The 18,530-nt window shown below is 42.6% G+C and overlaps 1 protein-coding gene across 10 annotated transcripts; it reads left to right on the top strand.

The window, feature by feature from the left end:
- Nucleotides 1-175: 175 nt before the first annotated feature.
- Nucleotides 176-18,348, top strand: LOC143306126 (trehalase). 10 transcript variants are annotated; one of them, XM_076692703.1, is made up of 8 exons: nt 176-318; nt 1,711-1,846; nt 11,185-11,271; nt 13,697-14,479; nt 14,566-14,699; nt 14,951-15,504; nt 15,588-15,835; nt 17,984-18,348. In XM_076692703.1, the coding sequence occupies exons 2-8, from the start codon at nt 1,713-1,715 to the stop codon at nt 18,123-18,125; spliced, it is 2,082 nt and encodes a 693-aa protein (XP_076548818.1). In that variant the 5' UTR covers nt 176-318; nt 1,711-1,712; the 3' UTR covers nt 18,126-18,348. The 10 variants fall into 10 exon arrangements, with proteins under 10 accessions (XP_076548818.1, XP_076548823.1, XP_076548824.1 ...); XM_076692708.1 differs by lacking the exon at nt 17,984-18,348 and adding an exon at nt 15,930-17,960 and having other exon boundaries at nt 15,588-15,840; XM_076692709.1 differs by lacking the exons at nt 176-318; nt 1,711-1,846 and adding an exon at nt 3,175-3,707.
- Nucleotides 18,349-18,530: the final 182 nt, after the last annotated feature.

Genomic DNA, 18,530 nt, shown 5'->3' with positions numbered 1-18,530 from the left:
ACCGTCCCTTTTTGTATCGTTTATTGATATCGTGTACAAATATATATTTCGATTGTATCGGAAACATCTGTGTTCGCTTTAGTGACAAGTTCTAGTTTTTTTAACAAATTTTTCGTTAGAATTCATAGTGTTATTCGTATGTTACATACAATAAAATATAAAACTTGTAGTTGTCGATTCGTGAACAGATCGTGAAATAGTGAATCAATACGAAAAGGAAAATTGTAATGTGCGATAATACCGACTGAAATTTTGATCGTTTCTTTTCGACCGCGTGGAATATTCAAGACGCCATCGCGTGTACTTGACGTTTACAAGGTAAGCAAATTGCATGCGTTTTTTAATTTAATCTTTACATAAAATAATATTTATCGTGTTGGGATGTGTATGTTACTCCATTACCTGCTATAAAAAAATAACCTAACATGCCTACTTGTACTCTGCCCCCGCACATGTTCTAGACTGGAAACTCAACCGTTTCCGTAACAATCAATCTATCCTTCGTTCAATAAAATTAAATGTTTTATAATATAAAAGTTATACATATATTTCAAAGTATGCAACGCTTTGCGCCATTTGAATGTCGTTGATGAAATCGAGTCTTTAAAAAGTGGAATCTATCGCTAACAAATGTTCGCATACGTATGTACTTCCGCCTCTGCAGTAATACTTTTTATGTATGTACTGCTTTCAACTTAAAATAGATCGGTCACGAGGCTTGTCTTTTTTTTTCGCTGACACATTCAAATTGAACTTCAGCTATATAACGTTTGAAAATATTATTAGATGAGAATTGAAAGATTCAGACGATACTTTGTATATAAAAAATAAGTATACCGAATAACGTGTATGTATATAGATTATGTACCGATATTTATGAAATCAGTTTATTACTTATTAGTTAGTAAAGAATTATTATTATCTAGCACAAAGAATAGTTCAGTAAAACAGTAGTTTACGTAGGTAAACTCCTTTGCCGTTTGTAGGTACATTCGAATAAAAATTGCTAGTGTTATTCCTTCCCGATTATTCGTAACTTACAATTAGTAACGAACGTTATGCGTTGTATGTATATAAATACATGTACAAAATTTCGCAAATCTTTTATCGGTAAGAGTTAGACAAAGTTATTGCGTTAAAATATCTCTGTGGCAGGGTAGAAAAAAAAGCGTTTAACAAATCAAAAGAGATTACAGCAGCGTGTTTCTCAATTAAAGCTGTAAATTAAAAAAAAAAACATGTGCGAATTTGAGAAAAATCAATGAAACATCGTTTTACGGCGGTTAATCGATTTCGTTGCGTATTTAGTAGGTTACAAAATCACGCGAATCACGTAATACTTATCAGTGGAAGGTCGAACGTTAGTTTGAAATCTTGTATCATAATTACAATTTATGATGCATAACACTTATCTGGTAATGTTGTAACATCGCTAGTCAAAACATATGTCGAACAAATAAATTACGAAGAGAAGCTAAACACCGATATAAAAAGTTTCTTAAATCGTAATTATATTGATAATGAAATATTTTGAATGAATAGAATGAATAGAAAATCGGGAGAATCACTATATACGTACTTTCGCAACACGATCTTTCGATTTCAAGTTTATCTTTTTACATGAAATCGATTATGTATGTATGCATATAACGTAAAGTTGATTGGAAAGTTTAGATAAAGAACTTGAGGGTCGTTGGTTTGATTGTCTAGTGATGCTGGTTGTTTGGCAAGGAGCTCGCCGTTGCCTGAGTTGCAGCGGGCAGCGCACTAATCAAGGCTACCAACTGCGCCGTCATCGTGGGTCAGTCAGTGATAAACTTGATCGATATCAGCTAGTTGGAACCGGGTAAGTCAATGTTTCCGTTATACTGGTAGGTATCACTGTTAATTCGTGGTAACACACTGGTACGTACCTACTCGCGTTCCCTGCCATTTTATCGATCCAACGTCCAACTCTTTGACTCTTTCTCTGGTAAATATCATTTTAGATTCAAGATAATACATTTGAACAACGATTGCTTATGTATGAATTATCGTTGACTCGTTATATCGTCTGGTGGTGACAATCCTGCTATTGTCGCTAATATTACACATACTTTTTTAAAAACGAAGGAAATGCTAACTTGTTGCTATTAACCACTTTTTCTTCCGTCAGTTTACGATTCTGATACTCGGAAGAATTATTTGTCGAGCTTCGCCATAGAATTTATCCAATCAAACTCTTTCGCGTGAATCAATTGCTCGGAGGCTAATAAGATAGTCGACGTAACAGGAATAGCCTTTTTATCTTTCGGTACAAAGTTCAATGCACGTAGGTGCTTATTACAGCATTTTAAATCAATCGGACGCCGGCGTTAGTAAACCATACATCAATGTTACGCACACAGATGCGTGTACGCGGTTACGCATATACGTACATGGCACAATCATATACGCGTTAAGAACTCTGGACATTGTGTCAACGTACTTGGAGACTCGAGTAATCCTCCGCTCTTGTTGACCCGGCCAATTGATCGAATCGTTTAATCGTGGAAAAATTTTGCGCTCGCCACTAAAAACATTGCTATAAACATTCACGATAATTTGGAACACGCGCATCCTCTACTTACTACCCGGCCAATGTAAATACACGCTTACCATACGTACAGCGTAAATCTGAATGGCTTTTTTTGTCGACAAAGACTACGAAACGTTACGGTCAGCGATGTCGCGCGGTAACGCGTTCGTTTCTTCGACGAACAAGCAAATTTTAAGGTTTACAAAAAACAAAATCAAAATCGTTGCAACAACGAGCCGAGTCGGTAAATGTATAGAAATTCACGTGTTCGACGCAGGGCCGACGCACATTTGTTTGTTCCGAGTTCTTTAAGCACCTTTGTTCGATATGTACAGTATTATTGTAAATATATTGTGAATCGGGCCTGCGTCGAGCAAGTGAATTTTTATACATTTTCTGGACGGATTATAAATAGGTTCTTTTTTCTATACCCTTTTTGCCTTCCAATGCGAAAAATTCGACGAGTAGATTACTCGTTTAAGGTTTTTGTGTTCAATTGAAAAATGCCAATTGAGATCAGCAACGGACAAGAGGGTTTGCCGCGATCGGTCACAGCTGGTACATAATTATTGGCAATAAGCATGGCCGGAGGGGCATAAAACTTAGTCCGATTCATACCGGTGCGTCAGTCAGCAATTGGACACCGGAGCGTTCGTGTCTCGCGAAGGTCGTGCTCGCTTGTTGTCGGTGCTGTACGCTCTTTTATATTTTACTTTCAATTTTTCCCTGTTAAAACTGACTTTTTAAATCGTTCTTTTTACAATTAACTCGAATATTCGTATCGTATACGCGTAATTTGCACGTATTTTTTGATTAATCAAATTGAAGCATACTCGGGAAATAAGTGTACCTAACCTCCAATTGTATTAACTTGCTGACAAGAGATACTGAACAGTGTGGTGTCACAAACAAAAAATCACGTGTATCGAAACGGAGAGGTATTTTAACGTGCTCGAAAATATTTCTTACGACTCATTTATGATCTAAAATTACGTAGTGCGTATCTTTTCGAACAAAATATTTCACGAGTGAAAACGTAAATGATTGGAATGTGATGTTTATTGTGCTTTGGTTTATACGCGATTTTTCTTCGGTGAAATAGTTTCGAGGTTAAGGACGCTTCGAAAGAGAGCCTGAGGTCGTTTCAATGGTATGTACACAATACTTTTTACCGTGACGATACGTTTCATTATAAAAGGCTTAGAGTTATCTGTTATTTTCAAAAAGCACATTTCTCGAACACGAAGATTCATATTTTCACAATTTATCTTTTTTTTTTTTAATTGTTTGTATATAATTTTGTAATTGTCATTTCATTGTTTCTCATTTAAATTCGTTTTATCGCCCAATTAAAAATAAGAGTACGAATGGCGATACGTTATCATCTTACAAAAAAAGGAATAAAAAAGTAAAATTACATTTCTTGAAGCGCATTTCGTGATTCTTCTAGAGGTATGCTCGTGTAATTGCTAAATTAAAATAATTTTAAATGTTGATTCGGGTGAGGTTATTAAAAAATGTAAGATTAATTGTATCTTTATCGAATAGCGATTATTCTATCGCAGTCAAAGAGGGCACTTCTGGTAACCGTACGGTGTAGTAACGTGAGCTCATACGACACGTGGTATCTTCGGTCCTCTTCGGTCCTTTCCGTATCGATTCGGCGGTTCTCGTACATTTAAATTTGTTTCTGAAAAATTTACGGTCGGGCTGCGGGCTGTTTTACAAACAGTCGAGAAAGTTATTTTCTTCGATAATTTCCATCCTGTTTCGTAGTTAGTCTATGATAATAGATTGCGAGTCATTGCAGTGGCAAAAAGAAAATTGCAGTAGGTGTTAAATTGCGCGTCTTATCGTTTACAAGCAAATATTTGAAAATCAAATAATTATTTATTTATTTGAATATATCGATCGTAACAATGAAAATTTTGTTCATTTATGGTCGAGATAAAATTAGTGAATGATTCGTTTCGTGGGCACGTGGTTCGTCTTCGGCTATTTTCGCTGATCTTCGCGCAATGTCGATGTCTCTGGCTAGTTGCCACAATTCACGCATACACGTTGATGCAAACCAGTTCATACCAGGTTGTCCGTGAGTCTAGATCATCGAGCTCGAGCGAAACAGGAAAAATTAACAAGAAATATGATTCGCGGAAAAATTTTCACCCGTCGTTCCTTATCCTACCTACACCTCTCCGAATCTTTTATCTTTTCTACTTATAATAAAAAGCGAGCTTAGTAGTTCCTTTAATGTACAGTAAAAATTGAATAGCATTTTTATTGAAAACACCGTGGAGACAAATTTGTAGATATGTATCTACCTTGATCTAAGGCAGAAAAAGATAGAGCGTAAGATTTGGCAAGTATAAGAAAAAGAGGGGAGAGTGGGAGAGAACACGCGTGCTTGGGAAAGAGAGAGGTAGCGAGCGAAAAAGATGCGGGGAGAGTGTCTGAACGGTGGAGGTTCGGTCGGGATACTCTCGGTCAGTCACATACGTAACACGGTGCTGTGATCACGTTTTCGTTTCTCTGCAACGAGCCGATTAATTTCGTCATCAACTAAATATACGTGTACAACGGTCGTACTGTTTCGCTCTTTGATACTTGTTCCGCGTGTGATTTTTTTTTTTTCTTATCGGTAGTGGGTATATCGTAAGGGTGCGAGTGACATTGGTACACGATACTTTTCCTCTCTTTTTCCATCTGGTTTCAGCGACGGATCGAACGAAGGTAAATCACGTTTATTCCGTGTAAAACGGTATTCGAATATAAAATTCGATGGCACGTGTGCTGACGTTCGTCGTCACAAAGCCGGATCCACTTTTGGTTACTCGCTATGGAAATTCTATTTTTTTTTTAGGCTGTCTTACATAATGGTTTACGACGATTTTTCTTTGTCTCTTTTGATACGTTGCTTTACCGCAAATTAAAGACGAACACGAATATGTTCGAGCAGGGATCGAAATCGATTTTGGAAAATGTTAAGTAGATACGCGCGCGAATGAAGAATTTTGCACGTGGGTACTTTGTTGTTAGACGAATCGCGGACAAATCGCATCTTTTTCTTTTGGCGTAGAAAAGAAGAACAGAATATAGGTAGCCTTGAATTTGATATTTTGCATTTTGCGCGCGTGTTTACTCCCAGGGTCACATTGAAAGGTTGTTTATTTCGGCATTCCTGTAATTCGTCGAGTATCGATTTAAAAAAGACATTAAGCTTTCGATTAACGTAAAAGCATGACGAGCGCCTCCGTTTTTTTTTAAAAATAAAATTTTCTGCCGGTAACGTTAGCAGAGTCGTCGGATTTGAAATCGATCGATCGATACAACGCGTATATCGATCTAAATGAGATTTCGCGTTGTCTTAAGTAATGTTGAGTTATAATGTTAGTATGGCAGTGTCACAATGAATTGAGAAGTTGCCAAAATTGATTTCAAAGTGAGTTAGAGGGTCGACCTAATAGTATTATTAGATTTCGTTAGTGTTGTAAACTTATTCTCGAGAAAATATTTCTAACTCCCCCATGAGATGCGTTTACATCGAATCTTTTCGAAACTAGAGTGCGCGTTTACATCTACAAAAATCGTTTCATTTAACAAAAATATATACTCATTCGAGGAATATTCGTAAAATTTGTAGAATCGCGTAGAGCGTGTCAATTGTCACGATGCTCGGTAGACGATGTACGGAGGGAAAGCGGATACGTACGAACGCGCCTTCGGCCGACTTTATCTCTGATTGGTTGAATTCGTAGGCGTTGGTTTCGAGTCGAGTTGCGATTGGTTCGACCGGTCATCGACCAAGGGGCTCGATCATCAGCGGTTCTCATTCGATTTTCTTTTTTCTTTCTCTTCAACATTTCTATTAAAGACGACGCGTGACGATAATTTCATCGAGACCTTGAAATTTCATTAACTTTTTCCGAGTAACGCGTTTGAAAAACTTAGAAAATTAATCGATCAAATCGTAATCGTATCTTCCATAATCGGCGTACGTGTGCAATGCTCGAATATTGAAATCAAGTTCAAAAGGTCACGCTATTTAGTATCTATAAAGTTTATATCGTTTTTAAGGCGTTTTAACGATTTTCACTGGTATAACGAAACTTGAGTTCATCAGATATAACATGTAAGTTATTTTAACGATAATGACGTAACGAGACGAAACGTATCACGAGACTTTGTACAATCTCGAACGACAGGAGCCGAGGTTCCACTGACGTTGCAGTTTTATCCGCGGCAACTTCAATTCGCAGAATCCGAATGAATACCGAACGAAAAGTTCCTCGTCAGGATAATTTATGTCGCATAAAAAAAGATAAAGATAAAACGATATGGTGTTCACAGTTTGTAACGCGAGTCTTTATCGACTATGCATTCGACACTAAAGACACTCGATTACCGTGTATCGGTAAATAAAAAGGATCGAGTAAGCTAAGGATCGATTACATAAATGGATGTTAATGAAAGCAAAATGAAAACTCGGATTTAGGGAAGATCGACTATAGAAGGGACGTTAGTTATTAAGAATTCTTATAATTGCAGATCGAATTGCTGCGCAAAATCATTCTGCAATTGAGTACTGGTTTATCTTAGGTAACGCGCTGCCATTTTGGATTCCGAAATAGAAGCGAACGCAATCAATGAGAAGTTTTCAAAGAGGAAATAATTTAGATGACAGAAATTTGAAGGTAGCCAGCCAAGTGTTTACATTACATTCCTCGAATTGTCAGGAATAAGCGAACCCTGGAATCAAAAGTGATTCGCGTAAACATTTGGCAACTCTACCTTTGTTTCGTATCGTCACTGGCCTAAATTCCAATTTATGCCTGCGTCTTTCTCGATCGTTAGTTAACCCTGACTTTAATTTTTGAAATTTGTTAAAAACTAGAAAATAGATGGGTATATACATAAGTATGTAGAAGGTGAGTAGGTATAGAGACGTTCCATTAAAGTTTTACGAGGGGCTCGTCGCGACGCGAATAATCATTGGTCGTCGCGTAATCTGACGTGAAGGTACGAAATGAAATAATTGAGGGTTCGCGCAATTGCGCTTTATTATTTTGTTCCCTTCCTTGCGAATCGGGTGCGACGGTATATCAGACTCATCGCGATTACACTTTATCGGCGAACGAGTCGTAACTGCGATAAAAATTTTCCACGGTGGCTGCTCTTTCGAAATCCGTTTCGAGTCAACTTTTTTTCTTCTTCAAAATCACGAGATCCGGTTTCCAACGAATCTCTCGACCACGTGATACGAGAGGAGAACTAGAAACAACGTGTATCTAGTACGTTTTAGCGGGAAAGAAAGGAGCAACTTTACGCGATCCTTAGATCGTTCAGACACTATTGGCTTTGCTTTCAAAAAGGGACAGAAAGACGCGTTGCATCATCCTCGGAGCGTCTTTCCTTCACCGATCCCTTTGCACCCATCGCTCGGAGAGAAGGAATTTCAAGCTACGTGACGAGATACACACGTCTTGGATTCTCTTGATGATTCAATATCGCGTGGAATTGAGGAGAACCGAAAAGGAATGCTTCTCGGAATAATTAGCTTTCAGTCCTGGAATAAACTATCTTGTCTCGTCTCTGTTACGTTTCCACGATCGACGATTTGTTTCACTGGTGTCTTGCATTACCGACGGTTGTTTTGTGTTTGCTCTTTATCGACCACGATCGTCAATACCGACGCGAGTGCGTTTCGTTGCGTTGTAGCGTCGAAAGAGGGAAGCGCCGACTTGCGTTTAAATTAATCTCTAGATAAAGCGCATAAATACGATTCAAGTTTGATAGAAGTCGAATCGAATGCTGGTTTTTCCTGTTTCTAAGGCGGTCGATTAGATAAGAAGGCGCGACACCGATCCCTAAAAGGACGATCGTTTGACCGAATCCTGAGACCACCTGTTGTGCGTGGTGTCGTTAATATTAAAACATTCATTAATATACTCGTAATTTTTCAGGAGACTATTGATTGCATAATCACACTGTTGCACCTTGTTGCTGTTTCGCGCGGTTCGTTTTCAGTTTTACTTATCTATAATACGGTACCTTGCTTTTCTCTAGCCTCTGTTAGGTTTCACAATGTTTATCTATTTCCTGCTTGTACAATTTTCTTCTTATACCTTGCGTTGTCCTAAAAATAGCCTATCAGTTGGTCTAAATGAAACGAAACGGAATGAAATTATCGATGAATATTTTTCGCCATTGAACGAAAGAAAAAAAGGTTTCCCGTGTGTTTCGATTGTTCGCAAGGAGTTCACGTGCAGACGGCACAGGTGTACAGCTGCGTCGAGGCGCGAGGCTCGATGAAAAAACGAAACCGCTTCTGAATTACCTAATTGCCAGAGACTCATTAGGCGAATAGTATTCGACCGCGGCGTTCGATAATTACTCGTTCGAAGCTCATTGTTATCGTATCGCCGTTGAACCGTTGAAATTGCTCGTTCTAATGGCGAAAGAGTATTCGAGGTTGCTCCGATGGTCCTCGCTGACAGAAACTATTCGGCGCGATCTCTCGATACCGCGGTCCCTCTGCTCCGACCTATTTCCGACTAAAAATAGCCAATAGAATGATTGTGGTTAAAGCAACGTCCATTCTCTCGCGTGGTGTCACGATTAAACTCGAAGACTCCCTCTCTCTCTCTCTCTTCCCTTCCCTCTTGCCATTCACCGGTACACGGGCATTTTTGCGACCCTTCTCGCAAGCCACGGTTCGCTAGTCGTCGTCGTACGTGTTTCTTGGAGCACGCGTGCCCGCAACGAGGACGCTCACTTTCAGTGTTTATCATCTTTATCATATTTATTCTGTTTATCCGTCGCGCAATTTCACGCTTCAACTAGTCATACCCTTTCTCTTCCTCTTACAAAGAGATATTAAGGAATTTCGTCAGGGACCAATAGGAGCACCGATATTGAAATTCGGAAGATCGTGCGTATCGGCATCATGCGTATTCGTCGAAAACGTGATCCGTCCTTTGTTTCTTCGGTTCCTTATCGAGAAAATTTAGTCGAAATTTATCGAAGAACCACGATTTACTTTCCCTCCACCTCGTTCGCATTTTACCGTACGTGCCGAATCGCGGTAAAAGCGATTGCACGCATTCCAAAACGCGAAAGTAACAGATAACGGAATTTCACCGATGGTCCAGCTGTCCTTGACCGTATTTATCGTCGCCGTCCTTAGACAATTCGATTCGTAGGAAAAATCGTCGAGGGGAATTCTCGGGGTCGGAAAGAAAGGCAAACTCGTTTGCTCGTTCGAATCGACGCGGTTGTTAGAATCGAACGATTGTACGTTGTTCCAGGCCAATCGGAACGCACCGTTTCGGAGGCTCGACAAGCGCGTTCCGTGCGCATTCTTAAGCGCATTCCTTGCGCACGATCGCGCTCATAAAGCGACCGCGTGCTCCCTCAACCGACTTAGTTGCACACCGCATCTCTTACCGTGCTTCTCCCGCTTCGTGGTTCGTGCTTCGTGCTTCCCGCCTTCACCTTCCCCGATCGAACGATCATCTCGATCTCTTCCCATTCCGTTCGAACTTTTCTTATTTTCTCGTGTTTCTTTACCCTTTGATTTTTCCATCAAATTATCTATTCTTCTCTCTTCCCGAAGCACGAACGACACGAGTCCCGGTCAGCTTCGAGGAAACATTGGATTACGACTTGATCCGTCGTAAGTACTTCATCGGAAGGCAAAGTAGGTTGTACGATCGAACCTAATCTACGGTTCGAATTAGCGATTTCTACTTTTTCTCTTTTACGAAAAGGTATATAGAACGAACAACGAGAAGCTTTTTACGCCGAAAACGTATCGCGTGATCGTTGTCGTCGCGCCATAGGATCGGCTTACCTTGCACCGAATCGAATACCAATACCTATCGTGTTTTGGATCGAATCGAAACGTCGTGGCGTGAGAAACATCTCGAGAATCCACGCGGAAGCCGAAGAAGAAAACGCGTACGCGTTCTCCGCGTGTCGGTCATAGCTCGAATAAAGCGACGGAAATTGACGTTTTATCTGTTGGATCAATTTGTCGTTTATCATTGAAAATGAAAGACGAGGAGCGTGCACTTTCTGCCGTTGATCGATTTTCCGTCAATCCTCTCGATGAACGATTTCATTAACGAAATTGCCCGCGAAACGGCGCGGTGCGATAAATCCTTTGTGCTCGATCTACTCTCGCGAACATTACGGCCTTGCTTCGTTTCTCGCGGAAATTTTCCTAATCGTTTCGATGCGTTCCATGAATCGTAATCGCGCAAATATGATCGATAAGTTAATAATCCGGCGCGTACTTTGGAAAAAGGGTTTGCCTCGGGTAATCGCATTTTGTGTTTTCTGACGATAGCGTATCACTTATTCGAACGACAAGAGGAAGGTTGCTTTCCGCCAGGCGTTCCCAACTCTGTCGGAACGATTCTGTCGAATCATCGTCTGTAGCGTTCGTCATTGCTTTGCCAGCTGTCGGAAACAATTACGCAATCGCGAATTAAATCCGTAGAGGCTCGGTCCGCGCGCGCGAAAAAAAGTCACACGATCTACCGACGCGACGACGTTGTCCTCCGATTTATTTCTAAATCCCAGTTGCACGTCAGCTTCCTGACCTCTCGAAATCGTTTCTGTTTCAGGCAAGATGAGGCCGTGTTGCTGGAGCTGAGACCGCCTCGCAGGCTGCGAAAGACGCAAGGTCCGCATCCACGAGCGATCACCAAAAAGTAAGAAAAAGCTGAAATATCGTCTCGCGTCTTGTCTTTTCCACGCTACGAAACGTCTAAAAGTAAACTAGCGAAAGACTAGCGAAAATATCAAGAAAGACAGAAAGTGGGAAAAGACGTACGAAAGGCAGGCGGGCGATAGGCGGTCAAAAGTGAGAGAGAGAGTTTTTGAGCGAAGGAGAGAAAGGGTGAGAGAGAAAGGGGAATAAAGGCAAAGCGTGTACGCAAAAGATCCACGATCTTAGATCGTAGAGCAAGAACGAAAAGTGGAAACAAAGAAGGAGAAGGAGGAGGAAGAGAAGGAGGCAAAGAAGGAAAAGCGAGGAGGTGGAATAAGAAGAAGGATGTTTTGAAAAGTATCGATTGCTAAGAGATTCGGTGCCGTAGGGTTTGTTTTCTGTTAAACGGTACAGACGAATCGAGCGCAACAGTTTCGAAGAAACTGATACGAAAGAAAGAGGGTGGTGTGATCGCGAGATAAAGTCGTGCTGAAAACGAAAAATTAGGAAAAGAGGAGAAAACGAAAGCACGAAAACAGTATCGCAGGGGGGCAATCGCGTCGAGGGATCGCCAGTTAAGAGAAAATGGCCCCGTGCTCTTCCACAGCCTGCGTTTCGATGAATTGCTTGTTGAATGCTGTTTTCCTCGCGTTCCTCGTCATTCTTCGATGTCACGTTAGCGCGGACAAGACAGGCATCTCGAAACCGCCTCCGTGTCAAAGGTAAGTGCAATATCGACCATTTGATAGACGCGCGACGGAGAACCTAGCGAATTGGCCGATTCACGCGAGCTGGCCAACGGCCATCCACGCGCACATCTCCCTTTTTATCTCCCCTTCTCTCGCCTTCTCTCGCCTTCTCTTATCTTGCCTTTCGGTTATCATTCGCCTCGATCCACCACGATCTCGCCTCTCCCTCCGATTCCTTTCGTCCTCTTTTCCAGCCGCGCTAGTGCCAAATCTCGCTTACCAACGATCGCATGCTTGCTTGCACAAACGATTAAAACGCAACGTTGACTTATCTAACCGCGTATCGTGACACGCGATCGATCGATCGATCTTTGCGCTAAAGTCGGCTGACCGGTCGCGCAACAGCTGATTGACGTGGCGCGAGATCACGAGTGCTCTCGCGTCGTCTCGTGTCGTCTCGTATCGTATCGTATCGTATCGTGTTGCGTTTGGCAAAAATACTTGTTGTCGATTCGATCGTCTGCCAACCGATCCGTGGTATATTTTTGTTTTCGCAAACAACCGTCTCGCTGATTCATCGTCTGTCAATGATCGCTTTTTTTCTTTTTTTCTCTCATGCAATTTTTCCACAAAGCGGTAATGTTCGAGATAACCCTATTCGCGAGCCAACGACAGAAACGTCCTTAGCAATGAACTGCACGAAACGATGCTTGCCTCGAGCAGAGCTGCCTTTTAAATTAACGTGTTCCGCAAGTACAATGAACGTGACCTTAGTACGTTTTGCTACGACGCGATGCGGCTCGCGATCGACTCGAATCGACTCGAATTGAACCAAGACGAAACGGGAAGAGACGATAACGTTCCAATCTCGCGCTACTTCTTATCTCGAGAACCGTAAACGTGCCAGGTGCCAGCGAGAAAACCGCTTTTTCGAGATTGCCAGAAAACCCGCACGGTTTTACTATGTTGAAATCCTGATCGACGTTAACGGAAGAATTGAAATCAATCGATCCGAAGCTTGGAAAACGATTCTTGGATGCTCTTGCCTCTACCTTTCATTGCGCCTTCATTTTATTGCGTTGTAACGGATATCTAGAAGATTGCTCGCGACAAACATTAAGTTGATTAAGAGAACACGAACGTTCGACGGTGCGGTGATAAGAATTATCCGCTTTACTCGCACGTTTTACAGTTACAAAAACGCGCGCTATATCGCGAATTTTATCTTAAATTCCTCAATAATAGGGATGAGATCTATTGTCCCGAGGTCGCGCATACCTGTTTACCGAATTTACTAAACATTCTCGAACTTTGTAAAAGCTTGCAATTTCGTTTTTTATCGTTTTTTTTATTATAGGTTCGTTGTTAATTACATACCTATATGTTAGTCGCGTAACCAAGATACGACTGACCGTTTCAGATACCGTCCGCCGAAATGACATTTGCATCGATATCAGTTTCGCGTCGAAGGTTAAAAGTATCGCGACGACAAGTTTTCAGGCTGCGTTTTCATTTCTTTCGAGATAAGGGGAAGTAACGATGAAATAAGCGAAGCTAGGCGTCGGACAAATGTGGCGACGATCGGTCGATTTTTAACTCAGAGGTGGTCGCGTCGCGTCGTTCTTATTAGCTAACTTACTTGAAAAGAAATGTATAAAGGAGACGCGATGCGACAAACTCGATGAAAAGAAATTGAAGGAAATCAAGATTGTGGGTATGCGTGTGTGTGGCTTGCAGCGATATTTACTGCCATGGGGAACTGCTGCACACGATACAGATGGCCTCAATCTACAAGGACTCGAAAACGTTCGTGGACATGAAGATGAAGCATCCGCCTAACGAAACGTTAATGCTGTTTCGCGAGTTTATGGAGCGGGTCGATCAGATGCCGACCAGACATCAGATCGAGCAGTTCGTCAACGATACCTTCGATCCGGAGGGATCCGAGTTCGAGGATTGGGATCCAGCCGACTGGACCTCGCGACCAAAGTTTCTCAACAAAATTCTCGACAAGGAGCTTCGTAAATTCGCCTCCGATCTGAACCACATCTGGAAAATGTTGGGTCGAAAGATGAAAGACGACGTAAAAATCCACGAGGAACAGTATTCGATAATTTACGTGCCGAATCCGGTGATCGTACCCGGTGGTCGGTTTCGAGAGTTTTACTATTGGGACTCTTACTGGATCATCAAAGGGTTGTTACTTTCGGAAATGTACTCGACCGTGAAGGGAATGCTGAGCAACTTTGCCCTGATCGTGGACAAGATCGGTTTCATACCAAACGGTGGGAGAATTTACTACTGCATGAGGACTCATCCGCCTCTTTTGATACCCATGGTCGAGGAATACCTAAAGACCACCCACGATTACGACTGGCTCGACAAACATTTTCACCTTCTCGAAAAGGAGTTTGATTTTTGGATGACGAATCGTACGGTCGAAGTTGAGATGGACGGAGTCAAGTATACCCTGGCCAGATATTACGAGGAATCGTCGGGACCACGACCAGAATCCTACAAGTAAGGAACAAGCAACCGTTTTCGTTTCCTCCGACAACCTTCTCCTTTCCTACTTTTCTCTATTTCTTTCTTTTTTTAACAACTAGAGAGGATTATCTGACCAGCCAAAGTTTCCGCACCGCCGAAGAAAAGGACAACTATTACGCAGAGCTAAAAACCGCGGCCGAGTCTGGCTGGGACTTTTCCAGTCGATGGTTCATCCTCGATGGCACGAACAAAGGTAAAGTTTCATTCCTCGCGAAAAGGTACGCGTAAAGGCGACGAAGGGTCGTCTGCGAATTATTTTAATCTCGAACAAAGCTCAGAAACTGTGTCGGCAATTATTATTGCGCGCGCTTTATCCGCACGATATCTTGGACGAGATATCGCGCTCTCAAGGCCCCCCATAAACCGTCCCGTTTCTCAGACGACCCGTTCTTCGTTCGCGACGATACGAAAACATAAAGAAAACTCTAAAGAGTTCTTCTCTAGGTAACCTGACCAATTTGAAAACAAGATACATTATCCCGGTCGATTTGAACTCGATAATATATCGGAATGCACAACTGCTGGCGAAGTACAGTCTGAGGATGGGCAACGAAAGCAAGGCCGCGTATTACCGGAAACGAGCGGAAGAATGGAAGAGAGCGGTGACGGCGGTGCTGTGGCACGACGAGGTCGGTGCCTGGCTCGATTACGACTTACTGAACGACATCAAGAGAGATTACTTTTATCCGACGAACATTCTACCGCTCTGGACCCAGTGTTACGATGTCGCCAAGAGAAGAGAATACGTGTCGAAGGTGCTCAAGTATCTGGAAAAGAATCAAATCATGTTGAATCTCGGTGGAATACCGGCTACTCTCGAACACTCGGGTGAACAATGGGACTATCCGAACGCTTGGCCTCCGTTGCAATACTTTGTTATCGTGTCGTTGAACAACACCGAGGACCCATGGGCGCAGAGGCTCGCCTACGAGATCAGTCGACGATGGGTCCTTAGTAATTACAAGGCGTTCAATGAGACGCACAGCATGTTTGAGAAGGTATTGTAATTATCCTCCTCGCGTCGATATCGTCGATAGCAGCTTTCCTAACTGCAACTCGTGGTTCGATGTTTGGTTCACAGTACGACGCGACGGTGTCGGGCGGTTACGGAGGCGGAGGGGAATACGAGGTGCAACTAGGTTTCGGTTGGTCCAACGGACTCATCATGGACTTGCTGGACAAGTATGGTGACAGGTTTACGACCAAAGATTTCGTGCAGTATGACATCGTGCACAGCTCTGCCCCCCAACAAGTAGTCGTGTCGACGGCCGGCCAAGTAATGACCGGTATCTTAGCCCTCATTATATCGTTGGCCGCAGGATTCATAGGGTGAGGTAAGTGACGCGCGACCAATCAATTTCGCTAATCAATTGTCATTTTTCGCTCTAACGATAACGCGCTCCTTTTTTCTTTTGTGTTTCAGATATCCTTCTTCTGGTCTAAAGGGTGGGGGGGGAGTTAGCAAGTATATCGCGCCTGAGTTTTTACGCCTGACAAACATTTCGTCGTTCCGCTGCCTTTTTCTCAGCTAGACGATAAAACAAACTATCGGAGAAACGTACGAGGCCTTGAACGATAAATATTTCAACATTTTGCCCAGTAATTCACTGCTGGAGTATCGTTGTTTCATCGAAACGTTCGGATATTTATCCCCGCGTGGCTAATTCGCGAAAACCTTAAAGCGGCGACGATCATTTCGACGAAGCAGAGACACGTGGATCGTCCGATAAACTTCCGAACATTTGGATGACACCTGTGACGGCGAACTCGAATGCGACTCGCGTTTCTTCGATAGTTTCGGCGCGCGTGCACCGTTGCGAGAGTAAGAAAAATTTATTCTGTGATTTTCGTGGAATCTTCGCTGGCCGAGGACCCGTTCCTACGATTCCAATTATCTCGACTGGTGTAGGATGAGAGTACAACAGCGACAGCGTTTACGATCGTTTCGTGAAATCGCGAAATCGCAAAGCTTGCCCGTTACTTTTATTAACCTTGCTAGAAATAGTTGACGTTCCAACGAAAGATAAAAGCGATCCAATAGAGGAAAGGAGTATAAGCAGCGTAAGAAGTACGAACTCGAACCAACAGCAACGTCGACGTAGAAGCGAGAAGAGCAGCGCGGTTCCCACCCCATCTAGTCAGATCGACGTACTCGAGACGAACGTCGCTTATACATATATCCTGTACCAAAGAACGAAGTACCAAAAGCTGAGATCCCTCTGCCTTCGTACTCGCTGCTTTCCCCTTCCTTCTCGATCGATTTCTCCTTAAATTAATCGCTTCCTAGTACCGACGAGTTGCATTTGCAATATAACTAACCAATATTCGAACGATCGTTTATCGTCTGTCGTTCTATTTATTAAAACGCAACGAATAGACGTGGCCGTGTACGAGCGTATTTCTCATGCGCTTCCGAATCGCCGATTCGACTTTTCGATCAACATCGAGCGACGATGAAACGTAGCAGCTTAAAGAAAGTAGCTGTGCTAGTCATTGAGATTCGTTGGTTGTCCGAAAAGTTAGCATAATAACGTAGGATAATGTAGGGTAGAGTATAGTAGGAGACTGCAACGGCGAAAAAGGTGAAAGGTAACACGTTCTAATTTGTTTTTGATCGACTATATCGGCATGCTTTCCTTTACTTACGTTTGCCTGCCCGTGTGGTGACTTTTAAATAAAACATATCATAGAGAAAATCAACTCCGACCTGTTCCCTATAAATATCAAACGATTCGTCGTTTACTCCTCCTTCGAATACGTTTCCATCGGAACTTACTAAATTTCTTTAGAATCACTAGTTTTTTCTTTTCAAAAGTTTTGCATACTCGCGAACAAGATAAAAAGTAAATTTTCATCCGTTCCCAAGGCGCGTAACCATCGTTCAAATCGACGACTATCCATCTTTGAAGGTCGATAGTCGTCATTTATTCCCCCTAGTCGCATCCCGAATATCCCCAACCAATTGTATTTCCAGTTCCGTTCAGAAATACGCGTTTTATCTGCTGGTTGGTTATCGTTGAGCAAACAACGCGTTCGATAGAATTGTGTTTCAGGTGAATTTTCCGGAACGAAACGAAATACTTGTGTTTTTAATTTTCTATTCGAAATGGAAAATTGTCGAATAAATTGAGGAGAACGCATACGACACGACACGAGACAGGACGATATGTTTATCGGATTGATTGCACGTTCGTAGACAGACAGGTGGGCGCGTGGAAACGGTAACCCGCGAGTTGCAGCGCAGTCGGTCTCAAGGATGCGGTGGTTACTGGTCGCGACGGCTGTTGCGTCGTGGATCGTAAGATCCGTCGTTGAGCAACCGCGATCAACTTGTTCGATACGGTAGCTCGGTTTCTAAGTAAACAGGAAGCGATTCGCCAAGTCGAATAATAGTAAAACTCTCCGGAAAGTTTTTAATAATCATTGTTGCGTACAACAGATTGTCTAACTAACGAAATCTTTTCGATGCGTTCGCAGAATGGTGGTGTACAAGAGGCGACATTACTACGTCCCAGGGCCGTCGACGATGCCGAACAAGAGGAAAGTGATCGCGCCGGGCGGCAATCTTTACCGGAAGAGGGTCGCCTATACCGAGCTCAAGGACATGAACAACGATTGACGATAGCTGGTGATTTAGAGAGGGCCGATTCGTAGCGTAAAGCGAGCGTAACAGCAGCAACGAGGGACGGAGAGAAGAGGAGATAACTCTTTATCGTGTACCCGTGGTTCCTTGCTGACATAGCCGGCAACTAAAACCGGTGTGCGTGTGTGCGCGTCGCGTGTGCAAGCTGATGCAACGAACAATTAGAAAAGTCGAAAAATATACGTAATTATTTCGAGTCCGTTTCCAGATCGTCGCGACTACGCTTCGATCGAAAAGACAAATTCTACGCCTTCGTAGGAACAAGATTCCGTTTGGTCGATCGCGTGTTCTCGTTGATGGCTGATGCGATGCCAAATATCGAGGATGTCGACGACGTTTTCCTACCTCTTAAAAGTCGATCGCGTTTCATTCGGGGAAGGT

The sequence above is a fragment of the Osmia lignaria genome, chromosome 15 (genome assembly GCF_051020975.1).
Source record: "Osmia lignaria lignaria isolate PbOS001 chromosome 15, iyOsmLign1, whole genome shotgun sequence".
Taxonomy (NCBI): Eukaryota; Metazoa; Arthropoda; class Insecta; order Hymenoptera; family Megachilidae; genus Osmia; species Osmia lignaria.
The sequence above is the reverse complement of the archived record's forward strand: the minus strand, read 5'-3'. Positions and strand labels throughout refer to the sequence as shown.

Coding starts and splice junctions, on each gene's coding strand:
- LOC143306126 (XM_076692703.1), top strand. CDS start 1,713: ATGCTGGTTGTTTGGCAAGGAGCTCGCCGTTGCCTGAGTTGCAGCGGG. Junction 1,847..11,184: donor TATCAGCTAGTTGGAACCGG/GTAAGTCAATGT, acceptor TTTCTGTTTCAG/GCAAGATGAGGCCGTGTTGC. Junction 14,700..14,950: donor CCTCGATGGCACGAACAAAG/GTAAAGTTTCAT, acceptor GTTCTTCTCTAG/GTAACCTGACCAATTTGAAA.